The sequence below is a fragment of the Corvus kubaryi genome, unplaced genomic scaffold (genome assembly GCF_017639235.1).
Source record: "Corvus kubaryi isolate FWS band 111438036 unplaced genomic scaffold, C.kubaryi_AGA036_p1.0 66, whole genome shotgun sequence".
Classification (NCBI taxonomy): domain Eukaryota; kingdom Metazoa; phylum Chordata; class Aves; order Passeriformes; family Corvidae; genus Corvus; species Corvus kubaryi.
Window position 1 is genome coordinate 3,644,292 of NW_024582054.1, and position 21,271 is coordinate 3,665,562.

A 21,271-nucleotide genomic window follows, 5' to 3' on the forward strand; every position below is an offset into this window, starting at 1 on the left:
GCAGTATATGCAGTAAATGCAACATAAAGCTGTTTTCTGATGATTGTGTTTTGATAGATACTGCTCTGGGTTGATCTGTGGTGAATATAGTTTGTGAGTCCCACTGCAGTTATTAAAAGCATTCATAATCCTGCTTTCTTGTAAAATGGCCTAATGCATCTACACTGGGATATTAGTTGTTGCTGTTCACTATGCTAATGTGCTGCTCATAGCATTATGCTTGTTGGAGTTCATGTAGGACCTGAAGAATGCCTTGAGAAAATGTCTGCACATCTGGGAATTGTTTCATGGAAACTGCGCGTGCTCTATCTATTCACCCTTCATGGTCCATGTTCTTGAGAAGCTGAAGTGTCCACTCCGCCACTCATGGGTAATGGCAGTGTTTTGCAGAATTGTGTCACTTCAGCCTGTCTGAGGCCATGATGAGATGGAGATGGTTCCATTTGAGAAGTTGGTGCTGACTCTGGGACTTTGTTTCCTACCAAGCCCTGGGTGACTCTTGCAGCAATAAAAATACTCTCACTGATCTAGTTACCCTGCCAGACTTTATAATAAGGAAAAGTTTAGAAGATTTGTAGTTTGCATTTAAGTTCATCTGTGTTTCTTGGAAGTGTAGAACTGGTGGCCCTCTTCCACCCTCAAACCATGCAGAGGGATGCCCTGTTGAGCTCTATTGGGATTATCAGTGATTTAAAGCAGAGATGTCTGATCTGCTTTGAGCTGATGGAAAACAAAACTGAAATTATTTCAGAGAAGTCAGAGAAGAAATAAAAGTGCAGGTTTGTGGCCTGTGAGTTAGATCTCAGGCTTCCTCCTCAAATCAACACCAGTTTTGTAATGTCACCCAGGGCCAGGCACTAGCTCAAGGTATCTCGCTTTTTCTGCTTTCCAGATATGAGAAGGAGGTTCATGGGCAGCCACAACCTTTCTGACATAAGTTGCTCGCATACTTTGATATGTGATGATGATGATGTACCATTTGAAAGCATCTCTGCTGTCATTTGCCTTTCTGGAGGAGTGAAGTAGCCTGGCTGCAAAAGGGAGCCAAATAAAATTAACCTCTCTTGTAACACAGCTCAGGCAGTAGCATGAAGGAAGTAGAGCCAAAAGAACGTACTTCAGGATACAGGGCCCTTTTCCAAATAAAACCACTCTTATTTGAAAAAAACCCACCACCTTTTATTTCTCAGGGGGTTAACAATAAAAAGCAATAAAAGGTGCTTAATTACTTACTCTTCTTTTTTCCAAGCTTCCAAATCTGGAAGGAAACCAGGCTATTTTTGAAAAAAGAGATCACAGACTTTCACAATACATGCATCCGTCCAAAGGGCCATTGCCATAAAAGTATTTACAGCTGTGCTGTTATCCTGCTCCATTCCACAGTCCCAGTGGAGAACAAGGCCAGAGTGCAGCAGTGGAAAGCTCTGCAGCTGTTGAGCAATGCTTTTTCCAAGGAAAGATTCTGCCACACTGTTTGTGGTGTGGTGAACTCAAATAAGAGCAGGTTAGCAGTGAAAGCCCAGCGTTGAGACCACTCAGAACAATCCTGTTGCCCTTTGGGATAATCTTTCTTTTGAAATCCTGTGCATGCTATAAGTAATAGTGAAGCATTTCTAAATTTTTGGCATGCTGTGCTTCAGTATTAGATGAGTCCTTCCTTCTGTGGTTCCCCAGCAGCCTAAAATGGCATGGCTTCTGTGGTCCACTCCACCCTCCTGCTTGGCCCTTGTATGCCAAATTTTCTCTTGTAGAGGCTTGTTAGATGCTGCTGAACTGCCTCCGTGCACTACTGAGCAGGAGACTTTTAAGAAAGTAAACAATTTTCTTTGCTGGGTCAGTGAATTGAATTGGACCAGATCTGGGAGAGGGGGGGAAGACTTTACTTGTGGTAGCACTGAGATTTTGGGTACATTCATTTGTGAGTAACCTCACCCTTCTATTTAGAGAGTGACTGCGGGTTTATCAGGTTGTACAAAGGAAAGGGTTTACTTGGTTTGCTATTCAAACACTGGGAAACACACTCATTAGCACTTGAACAAACCTTGTCCTCCTGGTTGCTACCATTTACTCTTCAAACAGTAGTTTTGTGTCAAACGGCTTCTGCTTCTTCAGATGAGATTGAGCTCTTTGATTCACCTGTTTAAGTCTATGCCACGCAGAGGTGTCTGAGGTGTTTCATATTTGCTTCTTGTGTTTTGACCATCAAACTTTTCTCTTTCAGACCAGTTGACATGGTACTCTTTTGAGATAACCCCTTCTGTCACATCTCTTGGAAGAGATGGTCTCTCCCCTGTCAGTCCCCCACATGCCCATTGTTCAGTGCATGGGCTTACAGATTGCACCCACAGAAAATGTGCTGTCGTCTGTTGTAGTGAAATTGATTTCTTTCATATGAGAGATACTTTTATCCTGACTACTTGAGGTCAGAAGGTGCTTTCAAAAATGAGTTATGTTTAGCTTGCATAGTACTGACTGTATTGTAGTTTGGGCCTCAGTCTGTCCTGCACTTCAGACTCATCATTCCAGTGGTGGTGCATTGTATCACTAGTTACAGAGTGGCTGTGATTTTTATTATTGAGATGGCTGCAGTGATGCTTCTGCCAGAGGCTCTCAAGTAGTGGGAGTTTGGGGCTGTGCTAGACAGTAGTGTCTCTAAGTAATGGTTACTTACATCCTTTCTAGGACCTGCACTTCTGCTGAGATGGGTGATATTATCCTTATTCAGAAAGTATTTACTCCTCCATGTTGTGGGGGAGGAAAGGTGGGACAATCACAGGGGAGGGAGGTCTACTTAGCAGCTAGTCAATGAGAATGGAGGCAGCAGGACAGACACTCCTGGGATGTGATTTATGTGGCTAAGGAGGTCAGCATGCTGTTCTTCAGTGTCTTAAGGGCTGCTGGGGATGGAGTAGACCGGAGGCAGTTGAAGAATGGTTCTTGTTTGTTCTCAAGCACATCTCTAGAGACAAGATCATCTGGAATGCTGTTCCCTGTTCTCCTTCATATTAATATGTGTCATCTAATACCACTGGAAGTCCTTAGCAATCTGAGCACTTAGCATACTTTAAAATCAGTTTCAAGGTATTCTAAGCCAAACAGAAAATGAGAAGCCTCTCCAGTACATCAGATGTGCTAGAGCTGTAAAATGACTGTCTCAATTCCCTCTGCTACAGAAACACTTTGCAACTTCTTTGGATGTTTAGAGGTACAAATGCTTGTGCTCCACAAGGACATTGGATGGAGAGGTGATAACCTAACGAGCATTTGTCATGGTACCTAGCAACACTGCTTTGGTTGGGAACTGTTGTTTGGTTTGTGGGAAGATTACTGACTGCTTTTTTTTTTTTTTTCTTTCCTATATTTTAGACATTTACAGCATGGTGTAATTCTCACCTCCGCAAGGCTGGGACACAGATTGAGAACATAGAGGAAGATTTCAGGGATGGTCTTAAACTCATGTTACTTCTGGAAGTCATTTCAGGTGAGAGAGGTTCTGTGTGGTGCTGTCCATGTAGGATACTGATTGCAAGGGCTGTAATGCTGCAGTTTTTGCTGGAATGTAAGAACAGCTGCTTCCTGGTTCAGAACAAATTTCTGCCTAATAAATATATGTCTCTAGCAATGACCATTTTGGAATGTACTCCAAAGCTCATGGCTTGTGCAGGCTGCCTGTTGCATTCCTGCTCCGGCTTCTTGGCTTTTCTCGGCCTGTCAGGAATGCACAGCCTCCTGTGAAGATCCAGGCAGTGGCTCTTACTGTTTGGCAGGGCTGATGAAGCAGCTCTGGGAAGTGTGGGAATGCTGCACTGGCAAATCACACCAAAGCCACATGGCAGTGGGAGTACGATAGAAATTACTGGAAGAAAGGAGTCAAACCAGTAAATCTTCTGTGTCATTCAGTTTCAGCCATGACTGAAGTTTTTCCATTCTAGTTTCAATCTGAGCTCAGTGCTCAAACCTTCATGGGGGGAAAAAAACATCCCAAAGAAAAGCATAATCCCATAATAGTCTGAAATAAAAGCAGTGGCATGAACAAGTTAGGTCAGATTTGTTTTTACTCTGTGTCACAAGTGTCCCACTGCTAGACAGATATCTCCCAGGGATTGTTTCATATAAGCAGTAATCCCTTTTGATATGCCTTAGTAGGAATAAATACCTTAGTAAAGTGTTGTAGGATGGATTGAAAGAGGGCAAGACTGTATTTTTCAAACTGGGGTTGTTCACCCCCAGCTCACAGTCTTTGTTTTGATGGCTTTTAAGCCAGTTACAGCAACCCAGTGACTTGCATTCCTGACCTTGGTACATTTTCCAATAAAATGGCCGTGATAGAAGCACTCACATTGCCTTTCCTATGTCCCTCTTTTCTTTCCTTACCTTCCTTTTTCTCCATTTTATGGAAAGATTCTGTCAGTTTATTGTCAGTGTTTGTCAGAAATTATGAATATAGAATGGAATCTCAGGGGGTTTGCCCATACTGGTGGGTTGGAGGGATCAGAGTTTAAAACATTGTAAGAACTTTGCAGTGTGCAGTGCCTGTAAGAAATGAGGTAGCAGAGTCCTGTTAGTTTGTCTTCTGTATTTATGTTCCCCCACAGAGGCAGGGCTGCAGCCTGGACATTGGGGCAGATGGGCCTTGGTGGCTTAGCTTCTAATCACTGGACTGGAAGATGGGGGGAGAGAAGGATGTGTAGGAGAAGGCAGATGAGGCTTGGTGCTAAAGCAGGGGGTCTTGTATCTCATGCTGCTTAATTTCCTTGCATCATCTCCCATTCTTCCTCTCTTGTTGTCCCTTTGGTAGCCCACTGGCAGGGCCTGTCAGATCCACCTGAGTTTGGGAAGAAGCTAGCAGCTTCCAATTGCAGTGGTGTGGGCATGGCACGTACCTGTCCCAGTGCAGAGCAGCTCTGCCTGAAGCCTGCTGCTGCATGACGAGTGGGCAAAGACATGGGGACAGCTGGGGACTGCATCCCACTAGAGACCATAGTCCTTCACACACTTAAGACTGAGCATCCTTGCCCTAGAGACAGCAGAAGCCAGAACTGCAGTTCTCCTAAGTGCAGTGACAGAAAAAGAGAAACGTGGCACATTTTTTCCCCGTTTCACTTCCATCATTGCAGTTCCATTACCCATTCTGAGCCCCACTGCTCATACAGAGCCTTCTTCCAGCTGCCAGCTCCACTAGCAATCCCTTAGGTCTGGAGCTGGGGAAGTAGCCGCCCATATGGGGAGCAGCGTGTCTCCTGATTGTTTGGCAAGGGCTCACCTGTATGTTTTTGCCATGGTTCCTACTCATCATCTGCCTAAATGGTGAGTCTCTGGGTGGCTGTTAGCCCTCCAGTTCCAGCTTCTGGCCTTTCCTTTCAACTCTTGGCTCACACCTTCCTCGTCACGTATTTTGGGGGACTGCAGAGCTGCTGATTGGGAATTTGCCATGGGCAGGGTTACTCTGTGGCAGGCTGATCTCCTCTAACCCAGAGGATGATGGCCATAAGAGCTTTCGGCCATGAGAGTGCTGGGTCGGCTTGGCTGAGAGCCACATGGAGCCGAGTGCCTCCTCCACCTGTCTGCCTGGCTGGGATGCGTGGGACTGAGGGAGCACTATGTCCCTCTGTCCCTGCTGGAGAATGGCTGCTGCCACTCTGTGCCATGGCAGGAGGGATGGAGCCTGCATCAGGGAAGCTACTGGAGACCCTACGGTGGAAGAGAGACTGCCAGTGAGACTGTGGGAAACCTGTACCCTTGGGAACGTGTTGCTGCTACGCAGCTAGGGCAAGTAGGAAGCAGTTTTCCCATCCAGTGCAGTTTCCCAAAGTATGGGAAGCAATGATGGCCTGCAAGAGGAGGATGCTTCAGTTTTACTCAGTGTGGTACCTTCTGGAGGTGAGCTGTGCTGCTGACAGTTCCCCTTTCAGCCCCACCAGAGACCCTTGGTTCCCCAGTCACTGTGTAGTGGGCGAAGTTCCATGGCCTGTCCTGGGACTTCCTCATTGCAGGTCTTCTCTGGTTGGCCTCTGTGGCTGGAAGTAACAACTGCAGCTCGCCTTAAAAACTGCCCGAAAAGATACACTTCCATTTTTCGCTTTGTGTTTCCTTCCCTGACAAAACTGTTTTAAAAATCTACTGCAAGACTGAAAAAGGCTAAACTCACGTTTAGTGCTTTTAAAATAAAATTGTAAGGTGCTTTTTATTCCCTTTGAAGAGACAGAGGCACTAATTGAAATTTTTCCTAAACAAATTTGCAGTGAACAACTTCTATGCCAACACATCCTTGCATTGTTTGGCTTTCAAAGCACAGCCTTGGGCTAGTATATGAGAATCAGAGTGAGAAGTGAGCAGATGATTTTCATTGTCTCAGCTAGAAGTTCTGAGAAATAAAACCAGTGATGGAAATAGCTCAAAGTAGAACATATTTCTAGCAGGCTTCCTTTTAACAGTCTACATCATTAATAATGTATGGCATGGCACCAGATGATGCGTTTTTCTGGAAATCTAAATCTGTAATAAAGTCCAAGTCTGAAGGAATAGCAGTTGGGTTTTGAAAGCTAAAAAGTTCCCAAAGAAAGGATTCTAAGCAGGGAGAGGTTTGCAATCACCATCAATTGCTTGAGGATCTCATGGCTGTCAGGGGGAACAATCCTGCTGTCCCCAGCCCCGGGGAGAGCAGTTCAGATGTTCTCCACTGCACTGGCATTGCACATGCAGCCACAAGGTGAATTGGATCAGCTTGCTATTCCAGCTGAAACCTAATCACCTGTCTTTATTTTTCTTATTGCAAGGCTAGTTTACAGTCACACGAACTGAAGAAAATGGCTGGTTTTTAGCTGGTTTAACCCATTTGTTGACATTTGGCTGCGTAAGACTGCTTAAGTCTATTGTAAAATTACATGTAAAAATGTCGTTGTGAAACTGTCACAAATAACTGTCACACAAAATGCTTCAACTTTTCTTTAGAAAGACTAGCATTATCCAAGTGGAAAAAGAAAGCAGTGTACTGTGACATGTACTTGAGGTTCCATTAAAGCAAAAGAGCTGGGTTTTTTTAATCTTACAAAGGAAGTAATGCCATAAATACACCTTTTTACTTAAATTGTCAGACATCAGTGTTTCCTTTTAAAACTGAATCTGGTTTTGTCCTTAAGCATGAGAGGTAATGACACCAGCATACAGTAACTACTGAAACACTTTTTAAAGGATTGTCATTTCTAGACTTTTTCCTTTGGAGGACATGGTTATGGAGATAGTATTCTCTTCTCTGTTTTAGCTTTTCCTCATGCCTGTGTTAGGAAACAAGCCAAGTACTATTCTTTCTCACACTTAAGCCTAAAATAAAGGGTTTGAGTCAGCTTGCATTGGCTTAAATATTTAGTTCAAGATATAGCAGGAGACTTTTGGAACTGAATAGGTCAGGTGAGTAATTACTTGCCTAGACTTGCCCATTTGATCTCCTTTTAATTATAACTTTTTTTAAGTACAAAACCTACTTGGATTTTCTTTAGATTGTTTTTGTATTCTGCAGCTTGTGATCTGGAAGCAGATGTTGTCTTCGCTTAAAATGTTGTGTCACATACAGGTGGTTCCTGAAATCCCATCTAATTGTATTTCTAGTTGAGGTTTCTTTGAGAAGTCCACCTGTCCAAGCTTTAATTTGCTTACTCTGAGTGTTTGGATTATTGTTAGTAAAAGTAGACTGTGAGTGTAGTTACAAGCAGCCTATCAAGAAGGACATGACTGCACTTAATGCACCTCTTTCAAATAAATAAGGTCGGAATCGACCAGCTTTGTTGCAGTCAGGAGCTGGGTGTTATCCTAAGACTGATTTCTATTGGATACTGACCTGTTCTTACCTCAGGGCTAGGCTGCTGCCTTCTCTGTGCCTCTGTATAAACATTTCAAATGCACCTGTGTAAAAGACCTAGTATAGAGTCAGAATTACATCAGACTTAATGGAAAGGAGTTGAGGTGACAGTCCTTACAGTTATAAAGCCACTTTGCCAAAGAAGTAATTTTATTTCCTGCTACATTTGGCCATTCAGTGGAGAGACTAGAGAGGTAGGAGATTTGAATCTTGGCTGGGGGAATGAAAAGGCAAGGTACAAGATCACCCTCATATTTGACTGTAGGTAGTTCCAGGGAGAGATTTGGTTTGTAAGTTGGGTGTTGCAAATGCTGGAGGAGAGCTCCTCGCCTGTCTTTGTCGGGAAGGGGAGTTTGTGCTCTTTCCAGGCCTTGTTATCTGTGTCTGGAGGATGTTGGTTCCACTGCCTAGCTCAGTGGGGTTTTAACAGACTTTTTCACTTTTTCACTTTTTTCACCTCTGATGCAAACCTACTCTGCAAAGGACTTGACAGGTTCTCTGTAACCAACTTACCTGTGATGCATCAAAAAGATATTTTTCTGTCTGGTTCTTTCTAGAGGTGCTTAAACAGTGAGCGTGGCTGTCCTGAAAGGATGCAGGGAAGTCTACTCTCTGCCAGGCTGAGCAGTGGGAGCCACACCCCAGGAAACATGCACCAGGGAAGAACAGGTTCAGAGTTATTTTCTAATACTTTTTTTTCCCCCTCTTTTCTTATTAGGTGAACGTCTGGCTAAGCCTGAAAGAGGCAAAATGCGAGTGCACAAAATATCCAACGTGAACAAGGCCTTGGATTTCATTGCCAGCAAAGGAGTCAAGCTGGTATCTATTGGAGCAGAAGGTAAAGGAACCATCTGATTTTTCTGGGCCCAAGCTGTGCTTAGCCCTTGCCTTTCTTTCATAGCTGCATGTCATTTCCCTGTGCCCTAGTGTTCTTGTAGAATAAACCATTGAGTTAAAAATGGGATGTAGTAGGTCTTTACCCTGGATTTAAATCCTGTCTTCACACCAGGCTGCCAAACCTGAATCCCACTTGGCATTATTGGTCAGGTCATCCTGCTTTTCTCCTGGTTCTCATGAGTTGAGGAAAACTTTGAGCAGTGGCAGAAACAAATTAATTAAGATGTTTCCTTCTCAAATGAAGAAAAGTCTGAATTGAAGCATAGCAGCTATTTGTGTTTAGCTTGTTTCAGAGCTGCTGGAGAAGGTCTGTTGCTGGAGGACATTGCATGGGTCAAAGCCAAGCGCAGTCCCCAACACAGGACAAAGACCCCAGAGGCTCCAATGTTCAGGGCTTCCAAGCTTCTGTTTGTGCACCCTACATAGCTGGATGCTCTGGCTGGAAGCGTGTGTATCACTGTGTAGAGACCCGTGCAGGCAGCACCTGGGATGCCCTCAAGAACTTGCAGATCATGCAGAAAGCAGGCAGTTGCGTAGGATTTTTGTCTTTTTAGCAGAGATGGGTAGGTGTTTTATAGATATGTCACCCAAGACCCGGAAAGGCTTGCAGGTTTTCATAACACTTGTTTTTCTCTGTTCTGGATCTGTGTGTAAGTCCTTCCTATGGATTCAGGTTGTCACTGTTGCTGTGGAGACACTCTGCTTCTGTGATATTTCTAGGTTTGTCTTTACAGTGACCATGGAAAATGAGGGAGGTTTGTTATCTCCATCTTGCAGATGGAAATACTTGGTTTCTCTAGGGAAACTTCTGACACATGCAGGAAATGAGCCCATGATACAGTTCTGGATGAGTATTCCTTCTTTGGGAGAGTCCTGGGGCTACAGGGCTGAGCTCTGCCTATTTTCAGCTCAGTGAAAGAGAGCAGTGCAGTCTTGGCCTGCTGTCCCCAGTTTTGAACTTTCAGGCGTTCTCCTGGGATATCTCCAACACCTGTACCCATCCTATGGTTCATTTGTTCCATGTCAGATCAGGCAGATTATTGCAGCCTGCTGCAGGTGCTTATGTTTGCCTTACCCAAACCTTTACCTCAACGTACTGCTTTAACTTCGTGGAGACTTGGAATAATTCAGAACTTTTTTCAGGGACATTGCAGACACCTGTTTACTGTGTTTGGTACTGAAGAGCAAAATGCAAGAGGTGAATGGCTGAATGATATTGATATTTTGCATGCAAAACTTTTCTTCAAATTTCTCAGTTTTTTCCAGCAGTAGCAACCTGAGGCTATTGTTGGCCATGAGTACTGTTTATGGAGCACAAATAGATATCTAAGGTCATTTTGTGTCCTTACAAAAAAACTGATGCATCCAGTGTCTGACACAATAGTCCATATATATATGAGACCCTTTTCAACTAGAAGACTAGAAGCTGGATCTAGACCCAGAGGTGGTCTACCTTAGAATAGCTCCCCTTTTCCCAGAGTATGTATAAAACCTATCTCTCTTTTTTTCTTCCTTTGTTCCCTTTTCTTTTTTCCTTCCAATTCTGCTCTCCCTGGCACTATTTTGCCTTTTCCTCTTCTGAGGGATTTCTTTTTTTTGTCTTTGTTCCTGAGTCAGCTTTGACTGCATCCTCACAGCACTTGGATACCATTTGCAAGTCAAATGATCTGTGACCAAAGATCACCAGGGCCCGATTGTTCACTATGGACTCATAGTGGTACCCTGTTCAGAAATAGGCTGTGAGGTGGCATTTTGTGACAGAAGTATGATTCATATTAATTGAAAAGTGATCCTGACCTCCCCTGCCAGATGTTTCCTGGCTCTTCTTTGTCCTGATGCCTATGCAGCTACATGGAGAATACATATGGCTTTCTTTAAACTACCAAAGGCAGCATGGCACTGCAGTTTAGACGAAGGTTAGCTTTGATTTTTATACAGAGTGCTTGGGCCTGTGCTGTGATGCCAGCCCAGGCCATGTAAGTGTGGTCACAGCACAGACTCCCCCACCCCAGTGCCTGCCTGTGCACACAGACTGAGCCCATGCCACTCTGCTTGTCACCAAGAAGCATAACCTGCTGCAGGGCCTTCTGCCCAGCCCATCAGGTGCTTGGTGGACAGTAAACTGCACATCGGCTATAAAAATGGACTTTTACTTTGGACAGCACAGCAGTTAATTCTGTCTATTAGGACAGAAGGACTCATGTTTCAGGAAGGGATTATGAAACCTTCCTGAAATGTGAATTTTAGGGACTTGCTTTCAGATTTTCAAAAGACATCATGCAGCAGCAAAGCAGGAGGTCAAAATCAATGAGTCAGTCATAAGTCTGCACCAAGAAAATGAACTATAGATGCCTCAGTCAGGTTGGACTGATGTAGAAAGTTTTCTAGGGGGCTTTTCTCCTAGAGAAGAAAAACATCATCCAGCAGTAGTGTGGTGGTACTGGTTGAGGGGGCACACTCCTTACCTCAGGGGCTTGTTCCATCTCTGGGTGTCTGCTGGGCAGCGAGGTCCTGTTGAAGGGTCTGCAGCCCAGCTGTAGTTCCCTGTACACATTGGCCATCAGTGTCCTGGGGGTTTTTTTTGGTCTTTTTTGTTTTTTGGGGTTTTTTTGAATCTAAACATTTTGTTAGCCAGAGTCTTTAGAATCAAAGTATGTTGTGGCATACAGCAGATCTATGTAAATCTGGATCAAGGAAGACTCTAGCCAAATGGTTTTCATCTGCTTTTAAATCTCACTGTCATCTGACACTTCAGGAGGCTTCTTTTGCTGTAATAGATTCCATACTCATGTCAAATGCTTCTGGGATTTAACAGACTGAATAGGTCAAGTATGTCACCCTAAGACTGGTTATTTTTACCTTGAATCTGCGTAGAAAGTTGCTGCTTTCTTAACCAGATCTTGCTCGCTTCAACATACAGATAACTTTGGGTGAACTGATTGCTATTCTCACCTGCACAAGTAAAAGGAGAAATAAAGCTTAGAGATTTCAATGACTGCAGAAGTCCCACCTGAGTTTAAAACACCTACTGAAGCACCAGGCAGTGCAAGCATGCATTTATTTCACTATGGAAAGAGGGGGGAAATAGGGTCTCTCTACGTCAGTGAGTGAAACATAGCATTTTATTTGTCCCTGTATCCTGTCCACTCAGTTAGGGACCTGAGAGTTACCCTCACTAACAGTGCCAGCTATCTGTTCTAAATCTGACAGGACCATCAGGAGCAACACACTTTCTGAAGACAGGGGCATGGATAATTGCCCTGCTGTATTTGGCTTTTGTTTGATAAACAAAATGCAGAGCAGACTTTATATCACCATTGTTGTTCTGTGTCTGTAATTCCCAGATCATAATGCTATCCTGCCAGTTGTTCATGCCCTGCAACAACTTCTCTCCATGTGGTAACCAGAGGCTGTGCTCTCATGGGCAGCTCAGAAGTATCTAGGAGGGGATAACAACTTCTGTTGTTATTGTTGATTCTGTGTCTAACTGTCCAGGGCAGGAAAGGAAGCTTAATAATTTTTGCGTTTTTCAAAATGAGCTCATGCATTTAAAAGACGTGGTGGCATTTCAAAAGGCTTGTCTCTTTAGCCAGCCAGTACTGTAGTTTTTTCATACTGGTTACTTGGTACAATGATGGGAGCTGAGCGGAAGCATAGTCACTGGTGCAAAAAATTTCCTTCTAGTGGATGCAGATGCCTCCCCAGCTTTAGCCAGCAACTGATCAACCCTCAAGTTGAATGTAAATCACATTAATAACATGTGCTTGCTGCTGCTGTTCCTTCAACAGCTGCTGGTGGTGAAGTGCACACAGTGCTTGCAGAGGCCCTGCCTAGAAAGAGCACTTGGAAAGCACAGTCAGGCTTCCAGAAAATACTGTGTGATTACTAGCCTTTTAGTACGTGAATTGCTCTCACATTACTGAGTCTTCCTTTCATCAGCAGGGAGCAAGCATAGTGTCTTTAATTAAACATTAGATTATTCTACCTTTGTAGTGTTGCAGTCAACTTTTTAACAATTCCTGTGGCGTTTCTTTTTTTTTTCATCACCAGGAAGCAGAAAGCTTCATGCAAACCTGTTTTGCAACCATGTTTTTCACTTTTGTTTCTTGGCCTGCTCTACTCTACTAGAAAGAGAGCGGGAGCAGATGAAGTGTCCTGAATTCTGAAGGAAAAGGAGGTTGGCAGCGGGGAGTGCAGGGATGGAAAACCAAGTGAGTCAAGGCCAAGGAGCATAGTCTTTCTGATCAGGCTGGCTGGCTTTGTAACCAGGTTTCCAGGAGAAGATTTTTAGCACCAGAAATGAAAAATTTCTTGCTTGCCTGCTTCTAACAAAGAATAACCATTTTGTCAACTCTATTTAAAAGAGGGGGGGGGGAAGGGACTGAGGACTGTGAGGCTTGCTAAATGTGTATCCTGGGATGGATCACTCGCTAATCTCACTGACATCAGTATCTGCTTGGCAGGTGGTGGTACTGTGTAAAGTAAAATGACATGCAGAGATGAAGTGGTAGAAACATTCTGGGTTTCCTCCACAGCAGCATTGTTTTGGTGCACTGCTAAGGAATAATCGTATATAGGAACAGGGAGCACGTCTTCCTTTTTAAATGGGTAATGCTGTGAAGAAGACTGGGAAAGAAGGGATGCTTCCATCTTAATTCCAGCAGCTGACTTTATAAAACTGGAATTTGAGAACGTGACTAGAACATAGTGCTGAGTTCTTAGGCGACATTAGCGACTTAACACTATCTGGTGTTATGTAAGTGTCTTGACCTTTATTTCCAATTAAAATCCATGGAACAGAAATATTAATTGCCTGTTTCAGCTCACTGATTGATTTATTACTGTTCATGAAGCATTTTCAGCATTTAAGTATTGTCATCAGATTTTAATCAAGCCCGTTAAAATAAAGAGCTCATTTTAGTTTCAGGTCTTAAATATGTCTTAGGAGAGTCCTGGCAACTGTGGTGGGTTTTACGAGCATTGAGTTTTTTGCTTTTTGAAAATCCCCATGGATATCTATCACATGAACAAAACAAGCAAGCTGAAAATACAGATGCTTTCTTGTCTATTTTAGCTGCAGTATCTCAGGTATTTGTAAAAATAGTAAGGATTTTCCTTTAAGTTGATTGCAGTGGTTTTTTTGGAGGGGTGAAGAATGCAAAAAGTACAGAACTGAATACACTTGCCATCACATGACATTTTCTTGCATCAGCCTAGCAGACAACCACCTGACCTCAAAATGTCTCTAAAAAATTAATTTGTGTGAAAACCGTCAACAGAAAAACACAGTTTTTTCATGCCACCAAGAGTAAACTGAAGGTTTTTTGTACTGAACAGAAAAGTTACTGGCTGTTTAATTCTGGGCAAACTGGTGACCCACTAAGAGATCTGTGTGTACTCTGAAGTTTAGGAAGGAGCAGAGACAGTTTTATTGCGGTTCAACAAGGTGGCCTGTCTTGTTTTCTGTGTTTTGCATCTGTAAGTCCCTAATTCAGGTGTATGTCAAAGGACAGCAGAGCTTATAATTCTAATTTACACTGTAAGTTGCACGACATGTATCTCTAAATCACAAGTTCTCAGGAATTTGGACACGATTTCTCAAAATGTGTGTTTGGGGTGTGTGCTGCTTGTCTGTTGGTTTGAGTGCAATGAGATTCACATTTTGAAATTTTTTCATAAGAAGAAAAGCATTTTTTAAATAGCTTAAAAGGAAAAATTCAAATATTGTTACTTTTGTGTCAGAATCCAGACAGGTGTCAGTTGCCTATACTGCAAATTCTACTTCCCCCAGAACACAATGTGTTCCTGCTGGGCAGCTTTATGAAAGAAGTGGCACAGAGGTGTCTACAATAGTACAAAAATGGTTTCTGACAGTCTTCTTGGGATTATTCTGCCTCCAAACACTAGGTTAATTCTAACCATTTTCTTACTGAAAATACTCTTGTAACTTACCATTTGTTTGTGAAAGATCCTGCCATACAGGGATCTGCCAGAGAATGATGAGTAGGAGAAAGCAGCTCAGCTAGTTTCACTGTCTAAAAATGTGAAGGCTGCAAATTCTGTAACTGTATATATATCTCTCTGCAATTTCTGTAGATGTTGAGGATCAGCACTTGAGACCCATCTGGTCACTGTTTGGACTCTGGCTCTAGTCCATACGTGGTGGAAGCTCCTTTCTGCATTGCCCCAAGTACATCTCCCCAGGACCTTGATCCACCATCCTAAATAGATCGTACCTCACACACGCAAGCAGTTGCCTTGTAAAAACTCCAAGCTGTTGACCCTTGCTGATTTATATTGTGGAATCTAATGGGCAGTAAAGCACAGTCTGCTCACCTCATGGTTTATGTTACGTTCTGCACAGACTGGTCAGCATGAGTCTTTGCTTCCTCTTCCAGCAGGATGTGTGGACTTTGAGAAATGCTCTGTTGTGTCTTTTGGCAATTACATGACTGAAAGGAGTCCTATACTGGCAGTCTGATGTATTTAGTCTTGTTTGAAATTAAAATGTTTATGCTGTATGGTTTTCTTGGTGGTATCTTGTTCACAGGACAAAACCAGCTGTCAGAGCTCATGTGCTCTGGGAATTTTCACTGGTTCTTCTGGTAAAATTATGCTGGGGCAGTTATATAGGTGACGTGGGGTAGACATAGGGTAAGAGAAGGAAGGCTTTTCCTTTTCTCAGTTTGGTTTCTCTAAGTGATAATAATTATACCTGAGGAAGGTGCTTTTAGGCTTCTGTGGGGAATTACACTGATCTAAATTAGTGCTTAATCTTTGGGAACATCTGTGTCTGTTTTGCTCTCAGTATTGTACTGCAAAAGAACCAGTCTGATTACTGGGTACTGTACTGTACCAGCGGAGCATCTGGGAAGGCAGGAGAAAACAGTTTTTAGCAGGAATTCCAGTTTTCCATCTGCAAAAGGAAATGTTCCTCGATGCTCCTGTTTTACAAGGATTGCAGTTGCAACTTGATGTCTTCTATTTCTTCTCTTTCTACCTTTTATTTCCATAGAAATCGTGGATGGCAATGTTAAAATGACCCTTGGAATGATCTGGACCATCATCCTTCGTTTTGCCATTCAGGATATCTCAGTTGAAGGTAAATTTTAGTTCTTTCCTGCCACTGTTCAGTAATGGACAACTGGGGTAACTAAATGGCTTTGCCACTGAATGGCCAAAATGTGCTCTTAAGTGAGTCACTGAAAAATCCTAGGGAGCTACTCTTCCCAACCTGCCCTGATGTCTCACAGACATGTATGGCCAGGTTCAAGCATACTGAGATGAGTTTTTCACATGCTTCTCTTGCAAGAGATTTCAAGAGTAGCTCAAAAGGATGACTAAGCCTGAAAGTAAACTTTAGTGTTGGATTTTGATTCAGGCACTAGCACTGAAAATGAACGTATCACTTATGAGTCCTACAAGACTCTAGTCCCAAAAAGCTATCTCCTTATTACTGAACCTCATTTAAAAGATAATAGGAACAAAACTATCCTAGTAGACTTTTCCAAACAAGACATTTTCTGACAAGTGAAGTTAAATAAAACATAATTTAGTGCAGTCTCTACCAAAGAGGAATTTGTGATGGTTTTCTAGCTTATGCTCCAGAGACTCCTGTTTTCTAAGAAAATGAGTTAATTGATGTGTTTCCTTTCTTTCTTTAGAAACATCTGCTAAAGAAGGACTTTTGTTATGGTGTCAGAGGAAGACAGCCCCGTACAAAAATGTAAACATCCAGAACTTCCATATCAGGTGAGTTACAGGCAAAAACTTAGCTTTACAATCAGTGTTATTTTCCTGTGTCTCTCAGTATATTCAACAATATTCCTGACAGGCCTCCCAAGGCAGTGTATGTGCACTTTACACAGTAGCAGTGTGGTCCAGAGAGATGCCTAGGAAATTGAAGGCGGAGGATCTAAGAGGATCCAAGTACCTCCATCCCAATTCCTCATTCAGATTACAGTTGCTGCTTTCATAAAATTCTTCAGGGCATTAAGTCCTCTGAGAGCAGCATTTGTGCCATGGGCTAACCGAGAGCGCTTTTGCTCTGTGAAAACTCAGAACACTTTAGGAACCATGAAGAAAGGACTGCCTCTTAACTTTTGTAGTATGGCAGAGCTGAGAAGGGATAAGAGGTTCTCTTGCTCTGCTTTTCATATTTCCAAACTGGCAGATGTTCCAGTGAAGATTCTGCGTAATAGTGTTTTTTCCAACACATTTTGGAGCCTTGTATGAACCATAATAATGTAAAGCACTTCTAAGAGCTTAACTGCCATCCATGCTCTCCAGTATGTTAGTGGAGCTAGCTGAGGACACCTGCTTTTTCCCTAAGGAATGCACTTTTTCCTCCTTTACGGCTTGCGTCTACACATTTTTTCACCCTTGAGCTCACGTGCTGCACAGGATACGCACAGAGAGTTCAGCACAGAGATCTGCCAAAAATGAAGTGCTAACTCAATGGGCAAGTCCTAAGCACAATGGATTTTTGTAGGGGTTGATAGGAGTCTTTATTGCAGTCTCATGCACATATGAGACATCCCTCACTCCCAGCACTTAGAGAAGCACTGCTAGTTGGAAACTAAACTAGAATTAGTTGTCCCACTGCCTTGCTGCCTTCCCTCATGCTCACTGCTGTGTGTGTCCGTGGCTGAACAGTGTTCATTGTTCTCTCTTGTGTTTCTCTCGTAGTTGGAAGGATGGCCTTGGTTTCTGTGCTTTAATTCATAGACACCGTCCAGAGCTTATCGACTACGGGAAGCTACGAAAGGTACAACTCCATTTGTTTATCAGACAAGATGCTTGGCTCCTTGGAAGTAAAGAGGGAAAAGAATTAGCTTGATAAACATAATTGGAGAACTTCAGCACAAGCTGGCAGTTGCAGGACTGGGGAGGAAGGAAAGAGGGATGAATCAGTACATTCAGGCTTCTTAGTGAAGCGTGAACTTAATGAGCTTCCTGCTTGACTTTTCCCTGCTTTCAGACTGCCTTGTATGAGACACACGTGCCCCAATCCCAGCTGATGAGCAAAAGCTGGCAAACTCAGTAACACCAAATGTGAGAATAGTTCTGTGCTAATGTCACAGACTAGTGAGTCAAATCAGACTTAACATTTCTGTGGAGAGTTGGATAGAAACCAGTTATCTGGTTTCAGAATGCAATAGCTTGTTGAGGGGTTTGTGTGCCCTCACTGGACACTTGTCACATGGTTCCAGCTTAGCACTGAGTCATCTGCAGTGCTTCTGGGCTTCCCCTAGCACATAGGTATCAGGTGCCAAAAAAGCATTTGTCACAAAATTCAATTTTACTTAAAAATTTATTCTGGTAGCATAATAGCAAGCTGCTCCAAAGTTTACTTCCTGTGTGATCTGGAGACAAGATTGCTGAATGGATGATGACAATAACCACTTAGTGGTTTATACTGCTCCCAATGTCTTGACCCAGCAGCGTGATAGAAGATCAGACTGGGTTCTTATCCTACTGGCATTCCTGCAGTCTCCTGAGATCCAGTTTCGCTGTATCTGTGCCCATGTCACCTAGAGCATAATGAAATGTCACCAAGAGCATAATTCATGTGTCATTGCCGAGGCTAACGCAAAAAACTTGTCCATCAGATCTCCTGGGCTCAGTATTTTAAGTGCATGTGTGCTTGATGTTAGCTAGGGAAATAAACATAGAAGCCCATCACCAGCAGATCTGGGCTCTTGGACCACCATGCAAATAGACAAAATGAAAATGACCCAAGCAAATTAGCTGCATTCCAAAGGCAATGAGTTGTACAATGCCTGATCTGCTTTTCAATAACCTTTTAGATCTTTACTGTCTTGCAGAGCAGTCAGTTATATTTTCTGATCGGTTTTAGTGTCTGGAGTCAGCACATGATGAGTAAACAGTGGGAGGAGACTGTACCTGTTCACATAAACAGCAGTAAGAAGAAAAGGACTTATTAGAGTAACATTTTCAGTGCCTAATCTTGGGAAAATAACGCAGCTAAGCAATGTGTGCCTGACAAACCCAGGCTGGTAAATGCTACAGTGCACTCTGTTATCAACAAAGCCCTAAGCCAAACCCAAGCAAAAACAGAGTGAAGGAAAGTGAGTTATTTGGTCATATTGTCTGCAGGGTTTTTTGGGTGAAAAATAGGGTGATTGTTCTAGCCAAATTCAGTGTACATGAGAGGGGTTTTTTCCTCCTTGGAGTAAGGTTAAATAGAACCAGCATCTTTTGATCTCTGCTTGCTTTTGATCCTATCCTTCATCCGGTTCCCTCTGTCCTCCTTAAGTCTTCTCACTCTCTCTGTATTGTTTTTATTGTTGTTCTTCCTCAGTTACTCTAAAGGGATGAGATTAAATGTATATTGGAGAACTCTACAACAGCTGAAATCTTGAGCAAATAGCTGGGAGGAACTTAGAGCCTAGTCTTTAGTTCTGGCAGTTGATGTGTGCTGAAGGGAAGTTAACCTTTTTTATGCTAGGTGTTTTAAACCCCTTTGTGGAATGTATAAACACAGAGGAGACTGCTGAGAAGCAGCCATTACAGTGGATAGTAGATTTGAGATCCACCTCAAGTTCTCTTCCAGCTCCAGGGAGCAGTGGCATCTCAATTGTGTGTACCTTTGGCAATGCTGTGTGTGTTTCTGTGTATAGACACACACACAAATGTACAAGATAAAGAGGTGAAATCAGTCCAAGCTGTCCAGAGTTCTGCACTGTACCTCCTGTTTGGGCAGCATTCTTTTGCAGCTTTAGTGTTTTCTGCTCTTTCACAGAAGCTGTGTCTAGGCTACAGACCTCTATTGGTGCTGTATACTTGAAAAAGGTAGCCAGTGGAGTAGCTGCATGTCTTCCCAAAATTTAGCAACTTCTTTTGTCAGCACTGTTTTGTATTGAGTTTGTTCCTAGCTATTTCTCCAAGTCTAGCTATATTAGTGGAACAAGCACAATTAATTTCTGCATATGGGCACTGCCTAACTAAAGTTATTTTGATAGTCCCAGCCTCAAAACAGCAGGTGCAAGTCCAGCTTGGTGGTGGTGATTCCCTGACACTACAGCTACTTGGTTAGATAGTTTCTATTTAGTGCAGGTCTGTCTGCTGTTACTTGGGTCACTGTAGATAAGCTCATGGTCTGCAAGTGAGGGGTATGCAGAAGGTGGGGTTTCCCTTCCTCCTTTTGCCCCTGACTGTAGCTCAGCCGTGAGCCACATCTAAGATACTTTCATCAAGTACAGTGATTGACTGATGGCTCCAACACCCCATCATATACCACAATCTGTGTAGAACTGTGGTCTGTGTACTGCTGTGTTATATGCAGATATTTCTGAAAACGTGAGTTTTGGAATTCTTTCCTAGAGTCTTTAACTCTGGCAGATATAGTAAGTGCTTGCACTCTCTCAATTTTCCTCCCCCTCCATCTCCTTTCCTGACTGCTAGATAATAGATGATGTTTTTTGTTACATTGCAATAATTGCCATGGCAACCTTGTGTGCTGCAAGGACTTGGAAATAGCTGGAGGAAGAGAGGAGTCCCTGTATGAGTTAGGGTTGTGGCAAAAGATGAAGAGCCGCAATAGTCTTTAGTCAGCAAAAGCAGAGAGTGAGCCAGGTTGGCATCTGTTAGGGCAGGTTTGCTGTCTGCCACTACTAAAACAAAGTACCTCCTCCATGGTAAAGCTGTAGATTTCCTTGTGGCTAGCCCAGCTAGAGTCTGGCAAGTTACTGTTCCTCTTCAAGCCTCTGGCATTGCTATGTTCATGTAAATGGAGTTGCACCTCTGCAGCCTCATCTGGGTCAGTGCTCTTCTGGGTGTGTGTTTCAGCTGTGGAAGGAATCAGGGGACAGGTGACTTGTCTTTTGTTTGATCTGCTGTGTCGGGGCTCCTAAAATGTGCCTGCAGCCATGGTGCTGCAGCGTGAGGCTTGGAGCTGCCTGGCCAGTCTTTACTACATTGCCCCTTTTCATGGGCATCAGCTGAAACAGGTGATTTGAAATAATGATCAGTTAGCGTACAATGGGATGGAACTGAAAGTAGTGGAGTTCGGAGGAATTTCATAGGCCTTGAGACCCTGTTGTAGTCTTAGATAAGCTCCAGGGGAAGCCCTAAGTCTTGCACAAAGAAGCATCATTGTTGTGATGAGCTGCTCCAGTGTCCTTGAGGCGTGAAGCTTTTTCTACAGGGGACAATCTTGCTCGAGTGTAGCTCTCTGCTCATCTCAAAGCTAGTCTTGGACTTAGGTAGCTTGCTTTCAGTAGTACTATCTTTAGTTTCATTCCTTAAGAGATATGTGATCACACATCTTTCTTGCATTTGAAGTAGAAATCTGCTGGCTTTATCTAGGTGAGTCTCCAGTTTCCCACGTTAAAACTTCCAGCCCTTCCTTTGGGACTGCCCAAGCCCAGTAAGTTTTTCCATCAGGAAACCTCTCCCAGCTTTCAGCCAAAAATTTCTTTTTAACCTTTGGCAACAGTGCTCCTGGTGGTGTTACTTGCAAACTGATAGGAAAGCTATCTGCAGTGAGAGATTTGC

General features: G+C 43.2%; 1 protein-coding gene across 6 annotated transcripts in view; it reads left to right on the forward strand.

Annotated features, from left to right (window-relative positions):
- Positions 1-21,271, forward strand: part of ACTN1 (actinin alpha 1) — an 87,593-nt gene that overhangs the window by 37,883 nt on the left and 28,439 nt on the right. For all 6 annotated transcript variants that reach the window (XM_042047799.1, XM_042047803.1, XM_042047798.1 and 3 more), the window contains exons 2-6: positions 3,367-3,481; positions 8,574-8,693; positions 15,768-15,854; positions 16,417-16,504; positions 17,441-17,519. In XM_042047799.1, coding sequence (XP_041903733.1) covers positions 3,367-3,481; positions 8,574-8,693; positions 15,768-15,854; positions 16,417-16,504; positions 17,441-17,519 — 489 coding nt within the window. The remainder of the gene's footprint in view (positions 1-3,366; positions 3,482-8,573; positions 8,694-15,767; positions 15,855-16,416; positions 16,505-17,440; positions 17,520-21,271) is intronic.